This window comes from Lissotriton helveticus, chromosome 12 (assembly GCF_964261635.1).
Source record: "Lissotriton helveticus chromosome 12, aLisHel1.1, whole genome shotgun sequence".
NCBI lineage: Eukaryota > Metazoa > Chordata > Amphibia > Caudata > Salamandridae > Lissotriton > Lissotriton helveticus.
The window spans coordinates 427,377,282-427,402,311 of NC_136073.1; the positions used below are offsets into that span (position 1 = coordinate 427,377,282).

The window sequence follows — 25,030 nt, forward strand, 5'->3', positions numbered from 1 at the left end:
ACAAGGTTAAGGACCAGGGTATGGTGCTGACGGACCTCGCCCCGACGGTTGCAGATCACACGGACTCCATCCGGCAAATCCAACACCAGGTAAAGACCCTCATGGAGCGGGTAGAGGATGCTGAAGGTCGTAATCGGCGTAATAACATCCGCGTCATTGGCCTTCCGGAACGGAGTGAGGGGGCCCACGCATCGGAATTTATGGAACAATGGTTTCGTGACAACATGGCTACGGAAGGTCTGTCGCCGTTCTTTTGCGTGGAGAGAGCCCACCGGATCCCCACTGGACAACCGAGACCAGGACAGCCCCCACGACCACTGATTGTCAAAATCCTCAATTACCGGGATAGGGATGTGCTGCTCCAGAAAGCCCGGCTGAAGTCCCCCATCGAATATGAAAATAAACGTATCTCGCTGTACCCGGATTACACCAACCTAGTGCAGAAACAACGGTCCTCCTACTACGAAGTTCAAGTTTCAGGTTTCCAAGCTTTATTCGATTTTTCACACGTTAAAAATCATAAAAGCAATTTATACAAAGAATGCATCAATACAAACATACATTATATTTTTTTTAAAAGTATTAAATCCATTAAAGTGATTCCATCGAATAATTAATAATTCATAATGAACTCCGTCGTTTCAGTACACTTTTTAAAAACGTTGTCATTGTCATTATACATAGGGGGTTTCCCAAAAGTTGCAAATTCAAAAATGCAGGCCTACACTGCCGCCAGGCCCCATCTCTCAAGTATTGTTTTATCCATCTGGAACGTTCTTTGTTGTACAATTTACAGAATAAAACCAGATGGAAAGTGGTCTGAGCGGACACCTTGTCGCATGGACAGACAGCCAGAGTTCTGCTCCAGTCGTTTTTGTTTGGGAATGAAACAATGTGGTGAAAAATGTTGAACCTGAATCTAGTGAGGATAAAACGATCGAACCCCAAAGTCACAAGGTTTAGGTAAGGTTGTATTTTATGAGTGGTCAGCAGCGATTGGTGGTCAAGCACAGATTTTTTGCTGACTCCACTTCCAAACCTTAGTGTATTAAAATGCTCCATACATAGATTTCTCAGAGCTTTCTTCGGGATTTCCCCAATTGATTCAGGGTTATCGTACCATTCTGGCCTATTGATACTACGAAGTTAAACAGAGACTTCAGAAGGCGAAACTCCGCTATGCCCTACTGTTTCCGGCCCGTCTCAAGGTGGTCCATGATAATAAGACTCATTTTTTTGAAAGCCCCACGGATGTGGAAGAATGGATGGAGGTGATGGACATTGAAGAGGACCCGGGTCCAACCCAGAGATCACCGGCCACTGGCTCCAAGGACGACTTAAGCCAGGCGGGTGGCACGACCGACGCACAGACTACGAATCCGAAGCGGCGTAAACCCACCGTCTTCCAGCAAAAAGCAGGCCAAAAACACGCTGTTGCGATGGTAGGGTCCTTCCGGGAAGAGAGAGAGACAATACCTACTGACACTGAAGACAGTACCTTGCACTCCGACTCGGAACCCAGTATGGTATTGTTCCCGACGGTCACGCCTAGGGCGGCGGATGAACTTTTGGACAACGCCCAAGAATAACTGTTGACGCAACCATCTCCCGAGACTGTGAGACTCACTGATATCCTTTCCTGTATACTAATTGTAATGTTGAGTTAACGATGGGGGAACCATTACTGCAGTACGAGAATTTGAGACTGTTATGTGGCCATATATGGAAGCCTGTTTTTCTTGGGGTATGCTTATTGCATGCTAGATATGATTTGGGGACCACATGATTCACGCCCCTGTGGAGTGAGAAGTGTGCCATTCAGTTGGTGTAAACAGATTCCTCCCCCAGAGGCTGTTAGTAATTGCTGTATGCATATTGTCTCCCCTGGCGGCGCCGTTGAGCCAGCGACGCGGATAGGTATGGAGCTCTGGACACGGCATACGCTACGCCGACCCCCCAAAAGCGTATGCACTGTTGATTGTTTGTTTATGTTTTGTATTTTTAGGTTTGGCACAGCAGAGTTCCTATGCTGCGCCCTTAATGTTTGGGGGTTGGGGAAGGGAGGGTACCGTCTCCTGGTTCACACTGACGTCACACCTTTCACAACACGACAACGCTTGTTATTGTACTGCTTAAACTGGGACATGGCTGACATAGCAGGGAAATACAGGCTGGCTACCTGGAATGTGAGAGGGCTCGGCGCGGTACAAAAACGACACCGAATACACGCCTTTTTACTTCGTCAACAGGTGCAGATAGCATTTTTACAGGAGTCCCACCTAACACTGTCTGAGGCACACACGTTACGTAAAAAATGGAGAGGGACGGTGCTCACTACGACATACTCTGCATTCTCCAGGGGGGCCACAATCTGGATACGCCATGGCATCCCTTTTGTGGAACTAGAAAGAAAGGTAGATGACCAGGGTCGATACATTTTAGTGAAAGGAACACTAGATGGCACAATGGTAGTCCTGGGAAGTATATATGCCCCGAATTTTGATCAGGACAGATTTCTGGCAACCGTAGGGAGAGCCTTGACTGGCTGGATAGATATTCCCTGGGTATTGGGGGGAGACTGGAATATGGTTTTGGATGTTGGCATGGATAGGTCACACCCCCCCCTCCAGGCGACAGGAGTGCACAAGATGGCCGATTCTTTCGGAACGTGGCTTCAAGGGTGGGGGCTGTCAGACGCATGGCGTACGTTACACCTAACTCACAAAGAGTATTCATACTACTCACCTGTGCACGACCTACATACTCGCTTCGACAGATTCTTATGTACCAACTCCCTTATAACTAAATGTACGTCCTCTGAATACCTCGCAAAAACATTTTCGGACCATAGACCGCTAACACTTGACCTACACTGGGGGAGGGTGCCTTCACCAATACCCACCTGGAGACTCAACCCCCTACTATTAGAGGATGCCCCATTCCGCGCACACCTCTCCGACACCCTTAATAACTACTTCAGGGAGAACTGGGACTCCACGTCCTCGAATCTGGTGGTATGGGACGCCATGAAGGCTGTGATATGGGGGGACGCGATTAGCCAACTGGTGGGAGCCCAACAAGAAATTCACAGGAGGCTCTGTGAAACTGAGACCCGCCTGAAAGACTTAGAGACGGCAGCGGGTATAGACCCGGAACGAAAGAGTGATCTACAGACATGCAAAATTGAACACGCAGAACTCCTAGAAACGCTGAGGGTTATAGACTACAGAGACTATTTACGCCGCCAACACGCGGAGGCGGATAGATCTGGAGCTCTGCTAGCTCGCTTAATCCGGGACACTCCTGAGGTCCCGGTGATTACGCGGATCAGGACCGAGACGTGTGGGGAGGCTACCACACAATCCGAAATGAATGCTACCTTTAGGGCCCACCTAGAAAGATTGTATCCCCCCCCCCCGAGTATATCGAAGACGATATGATGGGATTCCTACAGGAACTACTGTTCCCGACCCTGACCCGGGACGCGAGAACTGAGTTGGCCGGACCCATAACGCGGCAGGAAATAAAACTGGCCATCCATTCCCTTAACCGAGGTAAAACCCCTGGTATGGACGGATTACCTGCGGAATTTTATCAGACCTTTTCTGACACATTAGTACCGGTCTTAGAAAAAATTTATAGGACCGCCTACGAGGTCAGTCGCCTACCTACCACGACTATGCAGGCTTCGGTGATATCTATACCAAAACCTGGCAGAGATACCCTGGACGTTAACAATTACAGACCGCTCTCCATGCTCCCTACGGAGTATAAAATACTTAGTAAAATTATTGCCATGCGCATACAGACCCATCTCACTGCTTTAATTCACCGGGACCAATGCGGCTTCCTTCCGGGGAGGAGCACCTCCCAAAACACCAGAAGGCTCCATGCCCTCATGTCGGCTGCACCGCCGGTTCTACACCAGGCCGGCTGCATTGCCCTGGACCTCCGACAAGCGTTCGACACTCTGACTTGGAACTTTATGTTTGAAGTCATTAAGCGCTTTGGTTTCCCTGACACCCTGATAAACTGGATACGCTTATTGTATACCCTCCCGACGGCTAGGGCACGCAAGGGTAGGTACACCTCAGATAGCTACAACGTCTATAGAGGTACCAGGCAGGCCTGCCCATTGTTGTTAGTGTTAACGCTTGAACCTCTGGCAATCGCACTCCGGACTCGGGCGGCTGAGTTGGGAATATCGATCGGAGGCACCCACACCTGATTTCCATATATGCCGATGATATTTTGGTATATCTCCGGGACTTGGATGGGGACCATTCGCACCTGGCGACCATCTTTGCCCGGTTTGAGACCATCTCTGGCCTGGCCATTAACCCTTCGAAATCCCTAGGATTCTACTTCCGGGAAGGACACCGACCATCCCATATACAATTTGGTGCCTGCAGGATCCAAGTGGCACCGACCACATTTAAATACCTGGGCCTTAACATATATAGGGGTCAGGAGGATCAGATTGAGGGCAATGTACGAAGGGCAATTAATGGTCTCCGGGGTAGTGTGAACTTTTGGGTATCCTTACCCCTTTCGGTCATGGGCAGAGTGGCAATCTCGAAGATGGTCCTACTCCCCCGGATGTTGTACTACTTCGTAAATCTACCAGTCCTTCTTCCGCAACACGTATTTGCCACACTGAATACGCTGCTGATCACTCTAATATGGGGTGCGGTGAGACGCCGACTCAGCTTAAAAAAACTACAACTGAGCACCAGACGGAGTGGCCTGGGTGTGCCGGACCAGCGCGGGTATTACTACGCGAGTCAACTACAGTGGCTAACAAGATGGGTGGCGGGTAGGGACTTACACGAAATAGCGTTTACACAGGACCGGCTGGCACGCGGGGAACTACACTCCGTTTTGCTACCTACGGCCAAGATCCCCCGGGACTGTCATCCCCTGCTGCGCACTGCTTTGCGATGCTGGCGGAAGGCACTGACATACACGGCCGGGACCACCCCTTATGCGGATAATATTCCCCTGTTAGGGCTCCCTACACCGCAAGGTACTCTGTCACAGCGTAGGCTACGGCCCTGGATGGAGGCGGGAGTGGATAGAGTGGGAGACCTGTTCGGGGACGACATGCTGATGGACCATGCCTCCTTTGCACAGGCCACAGGTGCCCCATTACATTTATACCTACTGCACGCCTCAGTAAGCCAATATATCCGACGTACATGGGCCCCGCAACGCACTAAACCGACACAACATGAACTGATACACCTCCTCCATTATATGGGGGCGGGAGGACACTTAGTGCGATGGCTCTATGGGGGTGTTAGGGAACATGCTGCGCTACCCCTTACCACACTCAGGGACACTTGGGTTGAAGACACAGGAGAAGCCATGACGGATGGGGAATGGAAGATTGTCTTAGAGCATCACAGGAGAGTATCCAGAAACGTAAGATTTAAATTTATACAGGCTATGATACTGCATAGAGCGTATCTCACTCCCCATAGGCTCCATAAAATGTACCCTACTGCCCCCCCACAATTGTCCCAGGTGTCAGCGGGATGAAGCGGGTATCCTTCATATGCTATGGGCATGCCAGAGACTATGCGTTTACTGGGAGAGGGTCAGACACACACTGCACGATATCACAGGCCTGCAGATCCCGGAGGGTGCATTGCCCTGTTTGATTGGAAAAAGGAGGAGATCCAAGACCCACAGGGCGCAGCTGAAATTCCTGGAACTGGCACTCCTGTTGGCACTCCGGGCTATCACTATGCGATGGAAATCTGCCAGACCACCGGGGGTTGACGTATGGCGCTCTGATTTGGTAAAATGGGGCAAAGCTGAAGGCGTGACCCTGCGCAGGGAGGAAGAGAAGGGAGCTCGCAAACACCCTATAGCGCAAGATTGGGAGCGAATGCTGATGGACTTAGAGGATGCAGACACAGGGTCCTTTCAGGGAAATGACTCATGACCATATCCAAAGGGGGCGAAGCGCAAGAAATGAGGGTTGAACATGTGACCGCCACAAGTACGGGTTAGCCAGCTACAGATCGACATTTCCTCTAGGCTAGTTTTGATCCAGGGACCTAGATAAACAGTGTATATATGATAGACGCGCTAGGAGACGGAGAGGGTGGGACGGACATGGGTGGGATATCGGGTTACTACAAGTTGTTACTGTAATGTGAATAAGAGCTGTAAGTTTCTCGTAAAGAGGGTATTGCAATGAGACCGCGATCATTTCCTACTGTATTATGATTGACACCTTTAACAACCTACGGTCAGAGGATTAGACATACCTGATAATTCACGGACAGTACATGGTTTGGAAAATCAGAAAAGACTGGAAATTGATATAATGTTTACGCCGACATGTAATTCTGTTGCAGTCGTGAATAAAAATGTTTTAAAAAAAAAAAACGATAGGACAGACCTTTTGCAGCGACTAAGGGAAGCCTGGACTGGCGATGGTTTGGAGCTAGATGACGAGGATTGGCAGCTGGCCATATCCTCGCCGAAAGAGGTTGCAATTCCGGCCCGCCTTAGGTTTGTGCAGCTTAAGATTCTCCATAGGATCTATGTTACCGGTCCGCGTCTGGTCCGTATGGGTTATGCCTCGGATGAGCTGTGCAGGCGTGGTTGTGGCCTTCCGGGCACTTTTCTTCACATACTCTGGGAGTGCCCGGTGGTTGTTCGCTTCTGGAATCGAGTGCATGCAGTAATGGAAGAGGTCACGGGTGTTGCGTTGTTGCCTGAAGCTAGACGCTGCTTGTTGAATATTTGGGAACCGAATGACTATGATTTGTCACAGACTCAGTGGGTGACCCTTGGCAATATGATCGCTAAGAGGGATATCGCCCAGTTGTGGGGCTCCCAGAGACCACCCACAGTTCTGGCATGGAAGGAGAATATGGACTGGTGTATGTTCAGGGAGAAGACGGTGTATGTGGCCCGTGGCAGGCCCCGCAAGTGGGGTAAGATTTGGGGTCAGTGGAACTCCTACCGGGGAGATATATGTACACCTCCCTTCACACAATTGGTGGCAGATCCTCCCTCCCCCTGACCCGACATTCCTGCTATCATGTTGCCTTGATTGTCTCCGGACTCGCTGTCTCCCTCAATCCTCCCATCCTGCAATGTCAATGATTGTATTATGTTCTTATGCTTTCCTCCCCGCAGGCCGCTTCGCCGTTCGATTGAATGCACTGCCTTGATTGTTTTTTGTTGTTCATGTTGTTAAAGTTTCAATAAAAAGAAATACAAAAAAAACAATAGTAGCAGGAGACATCAACATGCCGTTAAACCCCCTGACAGACAGACAATCCCTATGCCAATACCACCTCTACAACTCCCATGTAGCACTCCTTAACACGTGCACGAAATACAACCTCAAAGACACATGGAGACTGCTACACCAGACCACGAGAGACTACACCTTCTACTGGAACCCACACAAATCGCACACAAGAATAGACTACATCCTAATCTCAGGGGCTCATGCACACATGATAGAGGAGGCCTCAATAAAACCGAGACTAGTCTCGGACCACTCAGCAATCACCCTGAAACTGGCGGGCTCTCACAATGAGGCGCTCCCTCGAAGATGGAGATTCAAAAGCAACACTACCACAGACCCGGCCCACAAAAAGGAAGTGATAGATGCCCTAACAGAGTACATAACCAATAATAATAACGGCGAAGTTAACGTAGACACATTGTGTGACGCCCTAAAAGCCACAATCAGGGGGAAACTAATACACATATCAGCTAGACTACACAAGAAGACAAATCAAAAACTAACAGAACTGGAGGCAGAAATCAAAAATCTAGAGCTCGAGCTCCTAAAAGACAACCAAAAAGACACGACCCTCCATAAGTTAACGACCCGCATGGAAGGAGAATATGGACTGGTGTATGTTCAGGGAGAAGACGGTGTATGTGGCCCGTGGCAGGCCCCGCAAGTGGGGTAAGATTTGGGGTCAGTGGAACTCCTACCGGGGAGATATATGTACACCTCCCTTCACACAATTGGTGGCAGATCCTCCCTCCCCCTGACCCGACATTCCTGCTATCATGTTGCCTTGATTGTCTCCGGACTCGCTGTCTCCCTCAATCCTCCCATCCTGCAATGTCAATGATTGTATTATGTTCTTATGCTTTCCTCCCCGCAGGCCGCTTCGCCGTTCGATTGAATGCACTGCCTTGATTGTTTTTTGTTGTTCATGTTGTTAAAGTTTCAATAAAAAGAAATACAAAAAAAACAATAGTAGCAGGAGACATCAACATGCCGTTAAACCCCCTGACAGACAGACAATCCCTATGCCAATACCACCCCTACAACTCCCATGTAGCACTCCTTAACACGTGCACGAAATACAACCTCAAAGACACATGGAGACTGCTACACCAGACCACGAGAGACTACACCTTCTACTGGAACCCACACAAATCGCACACAAGAATAGACTACATCCTAATCTCAGGGGCTCATGCACACATGATAGAGGAGGCCTCAATAAAACCGAGACTAGTCTCGGACCACTCAGCAATCACCCTGAAACTGGCGGGCTCTCACAATGAGGCGCTCCCTCGAAGATGGAGATTCAAAAGCAACACTACCACAGACCCGGCCCACAAAAAGGAAGTGATAGATGCCCTAACAGAGTACATAACCAATAATAATAACGGCGAAGTTAACGTAGACACATTGTGTGACGCCCTAAAAGCCACAATCAGGGGGAAACTAATACACATATCAGCTAGACTACACAAGAAGACAAATCAAAAACTAACAGAACTGGAGGCAGAAATCAAAAATCTAGAGCTCGAGCTCCTAAAAGACAACCAAAAAGACACGACCCTCCATAAGTTAACGACCCGCAAATAGGAGTAAAACAAAATCGTTAGTGAGAGGGCCGGCCTCTGGTTCAACAGATGTAAAGCCCTAACCTTGTGCGAGTCCAACAGCGCAGGGAAACTCCTAGCATCCTACCTGAAATATAAAAGCAACCAGAGGTCAATCGCATCAATCACCGACGCGGACAACAAAACTTACACTAAACACAAAGACTTAGAACCTTTAGACAATTCTACTCAGACCTACATAAGAATGACAAGAAGTTAGACAAAGAAATATGCAAAAAGTATCTAGAAAGACTAGGCCTACCGAGACTAGATAGCTCGGAGAGCACTAATCTGGGATTAGACATCAACGGTGCAGAGATAGAAATGGCAGTCAGGTCCCTAAAAAAGAACAAAGCCCCCTGCCCAGACGGATACACGGCAGACTTTAACAAATCCTTCCTCCCGCAACTGGCCCCACTTGTTAAAAGAGTCTTTAACAACACAGCGACCACAGGGAAAATACCAGCATCCATGACAGGCGCGGCTATAACAGTAATACCTAAGGAAGATAAAGACCCCCCAACTACCGAAAAACTACAGACCAATCTCCCTATCAATGTAGACTATAAAATCTATGCAAAGATTCTAGCAGCTAGATTTAACAAGGTACTGCCCAAACTTATAAGCAACACCCAGGTGGGCTTCACGAAAGGGAGAATGGCCAGTGACAACACACGCCTTCTATGCCACGTGCTAGACCAAGCCTCACAGAGTCCACTCCAAGCGGTTACCATTGCACTGGACGCGGAGAAAGCCTTTGATAAAGTCTCATGGGCATCCCTAGAGCAATGCATGCATATATTTAACCTAGGAGAAAGATACGTTAAAATGGCAATGGCCCTGTATCAATCACCAACAGCGAGCATCACAATAAACGGGGCACTCTCGGAACCGTATCACTTCAACAAGGAACGAGACAGGGCTGCCCACTGTCGCCCGTGCTCTTCCTCTTAGTCCTAGAACCCCTAATCCAAGATATAAAACAAAATGAGAAAATAAAGGGGGTGAGCATCGGTCAAACTACAGTAAAGGTAGCAGCGTACGCAGACGATATACTAATAATGACACAGCATCCAAAGACATCGATAGAAGCACTCATGTCCACAATCAACGACTATGCTGAGTTATCAGGGTACAAACTCAACAACGACAAGTCAGAATGTAAGCCGCTAAACATCCACTCCACTAAAGAGGTTCTGGGATCCTTAGGAATCACGTGGCAGACAGGCCACATCAAATACCTGGGCATCTACTTCAGCTCGGACCCGATCTCCATCCTTAGACACAATTAGGAACTCATACTGGACAAAATTAAGAAACAATTAGAGGCCTGGTCACCCAAATTCATGGCCTGGTGGGGGAGAATCGAAACAATAAAAATGATGATCACCCCCTAGTAAACTACCTTACAAGCATGCTCCCACTCTTCCTCTGAGACGATTTCCACCAAAAACTAGATAAAATGTGCAACAGATTTCTCTGGCGAGACAAAAAGGCTAAGATAAGCTTGAAGAAACTGAGAAGGCCCAAAAGTCAGGGAGGGGTAAACATAGCGGACTTCAGAACCTTTCAACTGGCATTCCTTGCCAAGCAGGGCACACATTGGATTGAACAGCCGACAGAATACGCACCAGTTTGGCTACATCTAGAAAAGGCAATATTAAAAAATCTCAACCCACTAGCTCTCCTCACGGCCAACACACACCCCCTTGCGCACAACACAATATTGAAACACTCTAAGATAGCACTACTGAAGTTAGTAAAAAAAATGGAGGTCAGTATTAAAGGTTCCAAAGCTGAATCCCTATGGTCAAATAGTGCCATAAAATACAAGGGGAAAAAGCTCTACTTCGAGAACTGGATAGAAAAGGGCATCACAAACCCTACCAGCTGGAAGCGGAATCTGTGCCGCTGACATTCGCCAACCTAAAAACCTCCCACCAACTCGACGACTCAGACCTCTAGATTCCTAAAGATCAAAACAGCTATGATGAAATACAAAATAACAAATACCAAGCCATCAATCTTCCAATACGTAACTAGCATAAACAAACTGGGACACCAGTTCTCGCGCATATACAAAACCCTTAGCACACAAAAAACAAGTATCAACGAAAAGACGGAAAGGTACTGGAACGGCCGCATACACCCCCCACTGGATGACCGGGAGTGGAACACTCTATGGTCATCCGCCACACGAAATAAGGTCACCCCAGTCCTCGCACAGAACAAACTGTGACTCTTACATAAAACATTCTGGACCCCAGACCGGCTACATAAACTAGGACTCAGAGACAGGCCCACATGCTGGAATTGCAACACAGCCAAAGGTGACCTGGAACACCTCATTTTTCTGTGCCCTACACTCAATGGGTTTTGGGGGAGGGTATTTGACTTTATGGCGCTGCCCAGGCTCGACCTTAAAAAAGAGTGCCAGCCCCCAAAAAGGATTGACGGTGGCCCCCACCAGGTCAAATTAAGCAAAGCAGACGTGATAAAGACAAAGGTGCTTTTATAAGTTTGCATCTCCTTTTGAACAGCTGCTTACACTATTCTGTTTTACAATCTAAAGGTATGTCCATCACTTGTGAGTGAGCAGGTTACAAAATAATTCACAACTGTCATAAGATCACTCAAAAGACAATACCGTTTGTTGAGTAACCTTAAGAGTTTGGAAAAGAAAAATTCAATATTTGGTACGCATAGCAGCCCACCGTCATCTCTGGTCCCGAGACGAGTTTGCCTGCCATCCCGCAGCTCAGTAGGGAGGAACAGCGAGACTGCTTCTGGGAGATCTGCCTTCGCCAGTGTGTTGGTCCCTGGACCGTTGCAGCCTTTAATCCTGCTGGCATCTTCCCGGGGCTGTGTTGGAGTCGCCTGAGTCTCATTTCCCCAGAAGGAGCCGGCTTCTAGAATGCCGCAACGCGGCTGCCTCGATCACCAAGTTTTTCTTCCTTGCCTGCACTAACACCCCCCGTCACCTTTGCTACAGGTGAATCCTTTTCCAGGTATGGGGGTGCGGGTGCCATGACTGGTGGATTGCCAGCTATTGATGCCACAGTGGTCCCGAGCCTGCTCGCCTCTTCTACCTTTCACCCGATTTATTTTTCGGAACTGCGTCCCTCCCCTTTGACTTTTTGTTGCACTTTCATCCTGCTCCTTGGCTTCTGTTGGACGCTTTGAATTTTGCTCTGCCCGCCATTTTGTTGCTGGCCACTGTCGATTCCCAGGACCCGACTCACCATCTTGTTTCGACCCCTTTCCTTTACCTCTTGCCTCTGTTCTCCCCCTGAGGATCCTCTATCGGTTTTCTCCTCTCCTAGTAATTTTACGTTTTCTCGTCTCGCCCGACTGCCTTTATTCACCTCCCCCTCAGATTCCCTTCCCCCTCACCTAGTCTTTTCTCATATTCCTGTCCCCCTTTCCTTTGCTGCCTCTTTTGATTTGTCATCCTTTTTGTAATTTCTGTGAAAAATGCTTAATTTATTACTCGTCTAACTTGCTGCTGTTCTATTTTTATTGACATCTTTGGTGCTTTTTCTGTTTTTGTCTCCCTTTCTGTCCTTATCTGCTTCCTGTACCCTTTCCATTCTGAGCTCTCCCCTTTTTAGGTCTCGGCCTAGCGTTACACTGCACAGCAGTGTCGCGCAGCCGAGATTTAATGTTTACAGTATTGGGGGCTTAAACACGCCCCTCTTCTCCATTGGTTGGCCTCGTAAATGCTGGCCAGCCATTGGAGGAGAGGGGCGTCACTCCATTTAAGCCCCGTCTTTTTGGGACAGAGGTTGTGTTTTTGCTCTTCTTTCTCTCCCTGACGTCATCGGGAGAGAGCACGCCCCTCATCACGCTGCCTGCACGCCAGTCGGCCCTCTGATTGGTGTTCCTCATTAACCAATCATAGGGCCGACTGGCGCGTGCAGGCAGTGTGAGCAGACTCTGCCTCCTCTCCACACAGCGCTGCCCGGCCCAGCTACAGAGGGGGAACTTGTGTTTCTTTGGTAGTGCAGCGCTTTGGGAAGGTTATCAGCGCTGATCCATAACATGACATTGGGCTCTAAGCCCAGGGTTGCACGCGTTGAAGCAAGTGCCCCCACCTTCATTGAGGTCCTTGACACCTTTCCTCAGCTTGCACCACCCATACACCCGCACAGTGGCCTCTGACATGCAGCCGCCCGCCCAAAGGTCCCCGGTGTCATAAAACAGGTCTGACGCCTCGTGGCCCTCGCTCGCTCGCACCCATCGCCACCTCACTAGGCCTGGAGCCTGCGGCTGCTCATTCACCACCGCGCGGGGAGTGGCGCGCGGTGCCCACATCACCCCGTGCACAGGTCGTTGCCCAAGGGTGGATACAACACCACACCGAGTGAAAGTTCCTGCAAGCTCGGGCTCGCCTTGGCATTATCAGCGCCGGCGAAAGCAAACTGCAGGCGCCGCTCAAAGTTTCAACAGGAAGGAGTCATTCCATGGTATCATATGACAAAATCATACAAGCAGCATTAATTAACCGCTTCGGCGCAGGCGGGTGTGCATTTTATTCTAATTAGCCCACACGCTCTCGTAGGAGGTCACAAGGTGCATTCCTCAGCTGGCGTCCTTAGGAGTCCACTTCGAACAACGTGCGCCATATGGGTCTGCTTTCCTTAGAACTCGTGCGTGGTACCCATGTTCAGCTACTTGTTTTAAATAATAACTTTATCCCTTTATATCATCTTGTACGAAATTCTAGCCCGTTTACAAGAAAAATATTGTGAAAAATGTAAAATACACCACCATGGAGAGTTTCTTTCCGTGCGGAAGCGGTAAGCGAACCCAAACTTTACAAAACGGACTCTGAAACTTGACTTCTGTGTGCATGGATCCTGTCAGGGCTTTACGTGGGATGGGAAAAAATTAGGGGGTTGTGGTGGGGGGCTCTCAAAGTGTCTTGTCCAATGTAATGAGAGCGTGGCTTAAGAATATAAGTTAAACATCTATCTATGGTTCTTGTGTCTCTCAGGCATGGCTAGTGTGTCCCTGAGACATGGCTCATGCGTCTCTGTGACATGGCTTCTCTGTTTCCCAAACCTGGCCTGGTGTCTCTGAGAGTTGGCATCTCTGACCCCGTGACACGGCTCCTTGGTCTCATTTGGCTCCTGCGTCTCTGAGACACGGCTCCTCCTTTCCTCTTTATTTTTGACCGCTTGGAGTAAGCTGAAGGGGTACTAGATTTTTACCTGCTCGGTCCAGTTGTGGGTAGGACTTATTCAGTGGAAGCGGTAGTTGTCCTGTTGTCTTGTCTTCAGCATACACACGCACACACAAAAGTCACCCCACAGTCCATGACAGCACGCAGCCGGCCACTGTACTATATGAATTAAGTCTAAACACAACAAAGCACAAGGCCAGAGACGCCCTTTACCCAAGTCAGTGATAATCCTGGTACAGTAATGGGATCCCACACTACATCACTACAGGACTGCACAGATGCTATACATGCTTTATACAAATGTTCACAACGTAAAACAGGGCAGGGAGGGCAGTGACAGATTTGTCACCTGGTGACACCCTCGTAACCTGCTCCGACCAGGTATACCTGAAGAGCAGGAATAGGGCAGTCAAGAGAAGGGACACAGATTTTGCTAGCAGACCTGATAAATCTGGAGATTAGTCTAAGATTTTGGTGGGTGGTTAGTTGTTGGGCTCTGTGTGTGTGTTGGGCTCTGTGTGTGTGTGTTGGGCTCTGTGTGTGTGTTGGGCTCTGTGTGTGTGTTGGGCTCTGTGTGTGTGTTGGGCTGTGTGTGTGTGTGTTGGGCTCTGTGTGTGTGTTGTGTGTGTGTGTGGCATTTGCGAGAGATTAAGCTATTGGCATTGTGTGTGTGTTGGGCTCTGTCTGTGTGGCTCTGTGTGTGTGTTGGGCTGTGTGTGTGTGTTGGGCTGTGTGTGTGTGTTGGCCTCTGTGTGTGTGTGTGTGTGTGTGTGTGTGTGTGTGTTTGTATGTGGCATTTGCGAGAGATTAAGCTATTGGCATTGTAAATGCCAATGCCATTTATTTATCTGTTTTCAAAACCAACACATAAATGAAAATGTTGTCATTTACAATGCCAATAGCTCTAACTTTTGCAAAGGCGAGACCGTTGCATTGTAAATGCTTGTTCTCCCCCTGCTGCTTAGGCTACTTCTTGCCGCCGCTTAATCCTCCACTTTTACATTTATTCCTCTTGTTGTTTGTTGCCTCATCTTTAGTCTTCTCTTTGCCATCCTCGAGTATTCTCTGATCCTTAACTTGTGTTCTTTCTTTTTTCTATTGTATAACATTGTGCAATTGTTTTGTAATTTTGTATTAATTGCTTAGTGCGGACACTCTGTAAAGCACTCTGATACCTTCGGGTCCAGCCAGCGCTATATAAAACTCATAATAAATAAAATAAATAAATAAATAATGTTAAAAGGGCCATAGCGTATATAATACACTTGTAATTGAGTGGAGGGGACACCTGACACATTTGTAACTATCACATTTGCTAAAATCTAAATAAAGTCCCTAGTCTGCAACTAACCAATTGGTTTGATCATAATATTTTACTTTTGACGAATCCTTATTACCTGGTAGTCTTTGTTAATTTTATGCTGCATTATCAGCATATTTCGTATTTTGTCTAGTTCTTGTACCGTCTCTGCATGTGTTGCTTGTAGCTCTCGCATTGAGCGCTCCAGGTCTTTGTTGCTTTCCTCTTCTACTTTTTCTAAAAATGAAAGGTCGCCATTCTTTTGCTGTTTGCGCACCTACAACAGAAAATTGATTTTCTTAAGGAATTCACACTTTTTGAAAACTCAATTTGTTTTTATCTGTACGATCAAAATATGAAATGATTCACAATCACTGACAACCTGAAATTACATACTACAAAATGTGGTTCATGACACACCTAAACCACACCCCTCCAAAAATGATGCAGAGATTCATACGGTAATGATAAATTATGGGAATCGACTGTTAGATCTACCTTGAATACATTTTGAAATGGTTAATGTCCTTAATACACTCCTGAATTGATTAACACAACAGCAGCTTTGATGTACATGCGTGTGTACACACCATAGTTTGGGACTTCAAAGATAACATATTTGTAGACTTCCATGGGCACTCAGAACTTCTTATTGACTAAAGCTTAGCTTTATCACTCTTTTTCCACTTTGGAAGAGGAACAGCTTCAAACCATTTTTGAAGTTTACACAGAAAGAAATAAGCACAAATCCACAAAGGGGTTTGACCAGCATGAGGACAAAGATAATGTTTTCAAGTTGGTCCCTGAAACCACAAAACTGGTCATCAATGACCAATATTTAAGAAAGGCATGCGGAGGAATAACAATTTTGAATCCCATTACAAAACACTACCTATTCTGCATTGATTTAGCAGAAAGTAAAAGTAATAAGGGCCCCCTCTCTGCTAAATCCAGGTGAGTGAACATTTTTTTGATAAACACATTTTTATTTTCCAATGACAAATATACAATCGTACCCAATCCTGATTCACACACCAGATCCCATATTTGAAGAAATAGTTCAAAGTTTGCCCCCTCACCAGATAGAAGCAGCCTGCTGAGTCCGGAAATAGTCCACCATCGACCCCTTATCTTGGTGTGTTTATGCGAGCAGCCCGTGGCCAATTAATAGGCTCCTCTAGTTTGCCTGAAGCAGTTTGGCCACAAGCGGGTTATATTACGGAGGATTAACAAGTTACTCCAGATGGGAATGGAGAGCCTATCATAGCTGTAGGTACTTGTGGAACTGTGTAGTGGAAAGTGAGAAATGTGATTGAAAATCCTGGAATGTTATAATGAACGTTCCGCTCCACACATCGCCCAGGTATTAGTATTAGGTAATCCTGATTCTATCACATTTCTGGAATCCTTCTAAGTGTGACACCTGGGAAAGCCTTTGCCCTCTCCACAACGAGGTCTGTTGAGTGAATTTCTTTTCCCACCCCAGTTGTTTCAGCACCATGAACCATGTGGAAATTACCACCCTGGTAGGCTTGTTCAGGAAATGTGTGAAAGGATCCCTGTGAGTAATTGACAGACACTATCCAGACCCACTAAGGAAAGCTCCAATGTATGGGCCAGGTCTCCCCAGGCCCTATTCATCTTGTCATTAATAGCTAACAATTGTGAAGCCTAGTAATAGAGACAAATGTTCGCAATTCACATGCACCAATCAAAGTTCGATTGGCAACATATGTCCCAAGCAATGCTGGGCTTGGGGGAGTGGGGGACGGAACGGAGTAATGCACCCTGCTGGGATGTAGATTGGAAAACTTTGCATGAAAAAAAGGTAATTTTAGATAAAGCCACTCTACCAAGACCCCAGAAGGGGGGGAGCAGCCAGGATTTAAAGTCTTGTTTAATTTTGGTGAGAAGTGGGGGAAGGTTAAGGGACCAGGTCAAGGCGTGTTCTACTGAAACATGCATACCAAGATACAGATAGAGGAAGCCAAGACGTTTGACTGGGATCTATTTTTGCCAATTTGTGGTGTCTCCCGCATCGTAAGTGAGATTAGGAGTGACTTTGCCCTGTTAGTGTATAGTCCCGAGCCTCCCCATAAAGGGGCAAGATTCTCATCATCTGGGTGCCAGAGACCTGTAGGTTCGTCACATAAAGAAGCATGTCATCCACGAATAGCGCTATTCTGTCTTCCTCATCCCCTCGCCAGTGCCAGCCCTGTATCTGCGCTTCACATTTAAAAAGCCTGGCTATAGGCTCAATCACAAGGGCAAAAAGCATAGCAGGAACCTTGACTAATTCCTCTGCAAATGGGGAAGGGGTCTGCCAGAATCCCATTGGCTCGCACCTGTGAAGAGTATCATAGTTTGATATAGCGTATGAATCTGGAGTCGAAAGCCCATGCGCTGTAATACTTAGTCCAGAAATGCCCAGTCAATCAAAACAAAGGCCTTCTCAAAATCAATAGGCAAAAGGACATGCAAGTCTTGGATCTTGGTGTGTTGGACTAGAACCAGATGTAGCCAACTGATGCAATGGCTCATGCTGCGCCGCAGGATGAAGCTGCACTGATCGAAATGGATCAGGCCAGAGATGACTCAGAGGAGTCTGTGGACGAGCACTTTTGCAAATATTTTGAGTTTGTTATTAATAAGTGAAATCGGCCTATAAGAAGTACAACATTCCGAGGGAGGACACCCACGTTTGTGTAAAATTATCATGGTGGCAAGATACAATTCCCGTTGGAACATCCCTTTGCCTCCAAATAGGGGTCTAACACATGGGGTACAAGGACTTCTCGATATTTGCTATAAAATTCTCCCAGGAAAGCAGTCTGGGCCCACAGTCTTATCAGGGTTCATCCCAACTAGGGCCTCCCCCCCCGCGTCATTGGATCTGGGAAATTCGTGGCAGGGGGATATCCACTAGTATCAAAGAGGCAGGAGTGTGTTTGGGTGACTTGGGGGAAGAATACAGGGTCCAATAGTAGTCTTCGAAGGCCTCAGGGATGGCCACCGCTGTGGGTTGTGGCAACTATCCTAAAGGGCATATCACGAGTGGCAAACCAATAAAGGAATTTACTGGATTTATCTCCAAATTCATAGACCCGATGGAGGGAGGCACGCTATCATTGGCGGGCCACCTCAGAGGTCAGATGACGAAGGGAAGCCCTGGCCACTGCCAACTGTTGAGATTAAGTGGTGTGAGGCCTCACACTGTATAATTTCTCAAGTTGTAAGATTTGTGTTTCTAAAGCCATCATTTGCTGATGTTTTTAACGTTCTTGATTATGGATAAAAGATTTAGCCCACACCCGTATAGTGGCATTGGCCATTGCCCATATTCCAGCGGAGGAGACAGTGGATTCAAAATAGGCAGTAACCTTCTCCTCAAGGCACTCAGAATATTGGTTATCAGCTAGGAACCAGGCATTAAGCTGGCAAACTGGTTATCAAGTTACTGATAGTGTGCCTAGATAAAGGTAAACCGGGAAATTATCAGATATACCTTGCAGGAGAATTTCCACCGTTGTGGTAAGGAGGACATCAGCCGCTGGGAGCAGCAACAGATCAATGCGAGCAAGGGTTTTATGAGCTGCAGACGTATGTCTGAATTGTCTCTCACCTAGATGCCACACCATCCACACATAGCAGAGGCTTATGGAGGTCATTCGAGACACCAGTCATTTGGAGCCACTTATTCACTATGCCGCTGACCGTGCAGTTGAGTCTTGCTCAGGATTAGGAACTGTATTGAAGTCACCCTGATGACAGCTAATCCAATGAGGAGGAGGGGGGTTGGGGGAGAGGGCGGGCGAGGGCAGGCGAGGGGACCCAGGATCAACGCACAGGTGTTATCCAACACTCCCTTAGGGGATTGAAGCAGGATATAAATGCTAAGGGGATTATTATTGGGCTCCTTCAGACTCCCCTCCAGCCCTGAAATCTGCCCAGAGGGTCAGCGTGTATTTTGGTGTGGATCATGGGGAAGGATCTATGTGAAAGTGGGGCCACAATCCTCGTACCGCTGGAGACGCCTACGTGAAACACACAGGTGTGCCCAAAGTAATGCAGGAAGGGGCACTGAGTGCCCACCAAGTGAGCCTTTTGGAGCACCAGGAACGCAGAGAGCCTCTTCTTAGCGTATCGGAAAATGGCCACCCTTTTGATACATCCAGTAGACCATCGACCTTTCAGGAGAGTATGGAAAAATTTAGAATTGGGCCTGTAGATTGGATACAGATTGGCTCATGAAAGATTAGCCAGGGCCTTGAAGGCCACGAAGTGTGTGTAAAAGAGATGTATGGTATGGGGCATATATGGTTGGGATCTTAGATATGGGCCTGACTGGAAACAAACCAAATGTATCAACAACTCTCCTCAACTTCACCCACCACATACTTCCCCCCAAGAAGCATCTGTCGACCATTAACCACTCTGAAAACCCAACAGCGTATCCAGGGCTTGGGAGCCTCTATGGAGAACCTCCTATTACCTTGGGATGAAAAGGTGTGTCTGAGCCCTATGGCCAAAGTCAGAGGTCGGGAAGTAAGTAGAGAGCAAGCCCGGGGATCCCGGGTCAGATGGTTGTGGGGGGACTATTCCTTGTCTGCCACAATATCCCCAGGGCTGCCCATAGCACAATCTGGGTCTGCTCTGAATGTTACTTCAGGGGTTCCTGAGTGAGTGATTCAGCAGCCTCCTCGCCTGTGCCAGATCTCTGCGGGTCAATCTTAGTCCCAGAGGAGTCCGTTGAGCCCCGCGCCACGCCAAGCCAGCGGTCAATCTTAGTCCCAGAGGAGTCCGTTGATCCCCGCGCCACGCCAAGCCAGCGGCACAACCCTGTCCTCCTCCACAATTGGGGTAGGGGCTGCCTGATAGAAGGCCCCTTCCCCCAGGGCCTCTCACAAACTTCTCTCTGATCTCTCTGATCGAAAGATGTCTCTGCTCTGCCGCCAAGCCCCAGGCATCCTCCAGAGTGCTAAAGAAGTGGGCAGGGAGTCAGGGATCACTTTCAAGGTGGCGGTGCACATCAGCATATATTTGATGTTCATGGCACTCAACTTTTGTTTGACCTCATCGAAAGAGTTCCGCTTCTGCTGCACCAATCTTGAGTAGTCCAGAAAGATCAGTATGCGTGTGGATTGGAGCATGATGTACGAGTTACTTACTTTCGGTAACGATGTATCTGGTAGGGACGTTGTCTAGCCGCAGATTCCTTAACTTAGAATAATCCCCAGCTTTTATTGCCGCAGCACCTCTGTGCGCCGGGGGACAGCGCCACATGACCCTGCCCTGACGTTGTCTGTGGACGTGACGTCAGCGAGGTCATATAAGTCCCTCCCGGTGTGCTGACGTCAGTTTTCTTTGGAGAAACTTTTCTGCAGCACAATGCGGAGCCACCAACAAAACTGTAAAAGTATGGGAACAGGGTGCGAAGAAGGAAAAATCTGTAAAACAAGAGATCGGATGATGCATAACATCATCATAAAGGACAGTGTCAGAAACTGTATACCAATAGACCAAGAAGTAAAGGCGGAGCATCGCTCAGAGAAACAACCCCGCGAAGCGGAGACCCTCCCCAGAGGCTAAGTAACAAGGGAACAATAATTCGACAGACAACAGAAAGACTGCCATTACAACGCAGAACTGTACCAGCCAACAAGGGTCAAGCACAGGAAGAACAACAATCCACTGCGAGATGACATTACAAGGTATGGCACTTTCCCCTGTAGAGATCGAAGGGCTGAAGCACAGCCCAACAGATCCCAAGGAAAGCGACTGCAGAGGAAACAAGAAACCCTAAACCGAAGGAGGAGGCGGGAGGGAGGGAAAGAATAGGAGAAGACCCCACACTGGAAGGACCAGAGTGAAGGAATACAGAGAAAGGGAAAAATAAATCCCCTTTGAAGGCGAAGTGAAAAGCACCGCTCCACTGGAAGAGAAGCCACCCAGAAGTAGACGGCTTCAGTAGGCAAAGTCTGAGAGGCTTGCACCAACTTTAGCATCCTGGATGGAGACCAGTGCCAACTGAAAGGAGGCAGGGTGGAGAACCCCACCTGGAAAGGTCCTCGCAGAACGGGGAGGATGGGTGAGCGTTAAGGAATCTGCGACTAGACAACCTCTCTACAGATACATCGTTACCGAAGGTAAGTAACTCGTACATCTGATAGAGACATATATCTTCAGATTCCTTAACTTAGATAAGATACCACAGCCATACCCCAAGGGGGGGGGAGGTGGGTCTGCGACAGAACAACAAAAAGTGCCCGAGAGCACTGAGCCGGCAACAGGGTGACGGACTATAAGGAAAGCTGTGGCGGAGCAGCCAATCAGCAGACCAAAAGACAATGGGAGCCAAAGGCACCACAAGACGACTCGAAGGGCGCGAGACCACACCTGTGTGAATACAGGATGGAATAACGGCACTAAGCCATATCCCAGAATGGAAGAGAGAGTTCATAATGAAGGAAGGAAGAAGAACTACTCCCAGAGCCCAATGGTGTGCTAAGTTGGCACCAACCAAAATCTAAAGGACAATATAGAGCGACATAATCAGAGCCTACCCTGCGGGCCTACGCAAGGGAGGTCGGACAGGCAGCAGCCACGAGGCGAAGGGCAAGATGCAGAAACTGAGCAACGTCCCGGAAGCACATGCGTGAAACATAAGACACGCTCAGTGAAAAACTCAGTCACAAGAAAATGCAGTTAAAACGAGTGCGGGACTGCCCAACAAGGCATTTGGAAGGCCAGGGGGAAGAACGCACCCAAAGGGAAACAGAGATGGAGGGCGCAGCACCCGGGACGACCCTCAGAAGAGGAACTGTCCCGCAGGCACACCAGACACACATAAGGGTGACACCCGAAGGAAAAAAGAAACATCTGAAGGGTGTGTCATCCGAGGCACCGAAGGTGCCTATAGGAACTGTGAATAAGTGCACGCAGAGCAGTGGAGAACAAAATCAGATCCCCGGAACCACCACCTCCGACCGGGAGGAGAAATGCACCTCCACAGAAGAGTGGGACTGTTTAGTACATGAACGGGACAGACAAGACCCCCAAGAAGAAGAGCATCCTGAAGAGGAGGCTAAACCCAGGGAGCGGAACCATGAGAAACGTTGTTGCCAAAGCAGCATGAAAAGTCACCGAAGTGTACTATAAAACATGCAGAGGAAAACGCCACCAGGCAGGACGACGGCAAACCTGAGTACAAGCCATCCAACTGCTCCCTGAAAAATGGGGATATAGGACCAGACCTCGCCAGATAGGCGGAGGCGTATAAAAAGGGTACCCAGTGGTCAGTAACATGCGGGTATATATAGAAAGGACGAGCCACGATACCCACGAAGCTGAGAGCGCTATAGCAGGAACCCGCCTAATGCACCGGTGGCAGGGTCGCAGCCTCGGAAGGAGCGTTTTAAAACACACTGAAAAGAGTTAGTTACAAGGAAAAAACCTCTAGAAGAGGAGTATGAGACAGACACACCAAGGGCAAGCAGGGCGAGACCTGTGGCATGTGGGAGGCAGTGCCAGAAGGCACAATACGGAAAACCCCCCAAACGGTAAGATAAGGACGCCAAGAGACGGGGGGAGCCCAAAGGGACCTCCACCCCCACCTGGCGCGGAGCAGAGCTACACAATAGCATGTAGGTACCCCACCTGGGGTATATCACACCCCTAAGAAAAAACAGGGGAACACATCTTAGGGTAAACCACATCAGAGGTCAAGACACAAACAACCTGTGGAACACTGCTACAGTCGACTTACTGTCAGCCCAAAAAATGCACAGTCAAACTTGTGGATGCTGAATGAAAGTTGCAAAAAGAAAGGAGGGGTAACCACCCCAGGATAGGACGACCTGAGACCTGCCAAGTAAAGGCCTATGGTGGGGGGCGAAAGCCCGCAAAGAGGCGCTGACCCGCTGAGTCGGCGTGGGTATTAGACAGAAGGACCCCATCAAAAGGCAGGTCAACAAGATGCTACCGAATATTCTCCGGGAAGACGCCATTCCGCAACCAATCATGGTGGCTTAGTGCAACAGAACCGGCCATAGCCCGGCCTAAGGAGTCTGAGGTATCCAGGGCTGACCGGATAGTAAATTCTGCCAGATCACGTCCGTTACGGATATGATGGAGGAGGTCAACACGAGCGCCCTCAGAGGTAGACGAGAGAAGAGACTCGGCAGAGGCCCAAAGGACAGAAGTAGCCCGAGCCAAAACACACACTGTATTGAGGGAGCGAAGAGGCACGGTAGTGGAGGCGAAACTATTACGACCCCACGACTCCAGCTATCTGGACTCCCGAGAGGGAAGAAGCAGCAGTGGAGGCAAGGAAGGAAAGGCACCTTGCAGAACGAGCCCCTGAACGTCTGGATGAACAAACAAGAAAACCGGATCGTTCGGGGCAGGGCGGTGGCAGTGCATGATGGCACGAGCTACTGGATCACCCGACACCGGCCGAGCCCAGGTCCCTAGAAGGGCCTCATAAAGGGAGGCTTCGAAAGGTAGAAGCGGCTCGACATTCCCCGAGCCGCAGTGGAGAACATCCAACAGGGGGTCAACAGGCAGGGGAACTGAAGGGGGCTGCATATGTAGAATGCGTGCGGCCATGGAAACAACCCTCATAAATGCTACATCAGCCTCTGTAGCCCTCCGAGGAGGGGACAGTAACTCATCCATGGGTGAGGGCTGTAAGCTGAGCCGCTAACTCCAAGGGAATTGTCAGATGAAAGGAGGAGCAGACCAATGTCCAAAGGGAGGAAGCCCCATGGACGAATGAGGGTCCTGAAGGGTCACTTGAGGAGGTGGAGAGTCCGCCGGAGCCACAAACTCCAAGGGGGAAGAGGCAAGGACGGATCCGTCGTCGACGGACGTGTTGGTGATGCCAAACTTCCTCCGGAGAGGAGTCGATGATCCAGCGTCAAGGCGGCCCCAGGGTGTCCTCATCCAGCGCTGACACAGCCTCGTCCGGCGCTGACTCGGCCTCGTCCGGCACTGACTCGGCCTCGTCCGGCACTGACTCGGCCTCGTCCGGCACTGACTCGGCCTCGTCCGGCACTGACTCGGCCTCGTCCGGCGCCGACTCGTCGGCCTCAACCACAACAGGCTACGGTTCCGAAGTAAGGAACGGAGCCGGGCAGGCAAGTCTACCGCACTGAACTAGCGCCTGCTCGGCCTCCGAAGAGACAGCTGCCTGTCCGGAGGGCCGAGGGGGACTCGGAGACGAGCTGCGAGTACCAGCAACCACCTGCGACGGCACAGGGAGCCCCACAAGACTATGTGGTGCATTAGGGGGCTATGGGCCTAAGAGGGGGTCCCAGCCAGGCCGCGCCCTGACGACACCATACTTCCATCATCCTTAGAAGCACTGGGCTCAATCGGCGCCGGGGGCGAACCCATCGGCGAGTTCACCGGAGACCCCACAAGCAGCAGGGGGTCTGAGGACGCCGAAAGGGAGAGGAGGGGACCCAAGGGAGGCCTGCAGGGCCATGGCATATGCCGCCATCTGGGTCCGAGTCGCCCCCGCACCAGGAAATGGTGGATAGAAGAGGGCAGACTCTCTGGGCTCACATCCGAAGAAGTCTGGGAACTAGTGCCCCCTACAACAGTAGAAAGGGAGGTCGAGGTCCTCGGCGACACGCGCCAGAACTTACCAGTAACGGGCG

General features: G+C 49.1%; 1 protein-coding gene across 4 annotated transcripts in view; it reads right to left on the bottom strand.

Moving 5' to 3' along the window:
* Positions 1–25,030, bottom strand: part of RPGRIP1L (RPGRIP1 like) — an 827,898-nt gene that overhangs the window by 455,139 nt on the left and 347,729 nt on the right. For all 4 annotated transcript variants that reach the window (XM_078668308.1, XM_078668309.1, XM_078668306.1 and 1 more), the window contains exon 13: positions 15,466–15,645. In XM_078668308.1, the coding sequence (XP_078524434.1) occupies positions 15,466–15,645 (180 nt within the window). The remainder of the gene's footprint in view (positions 1–15,465; positions 15,646–25,030) is intronic.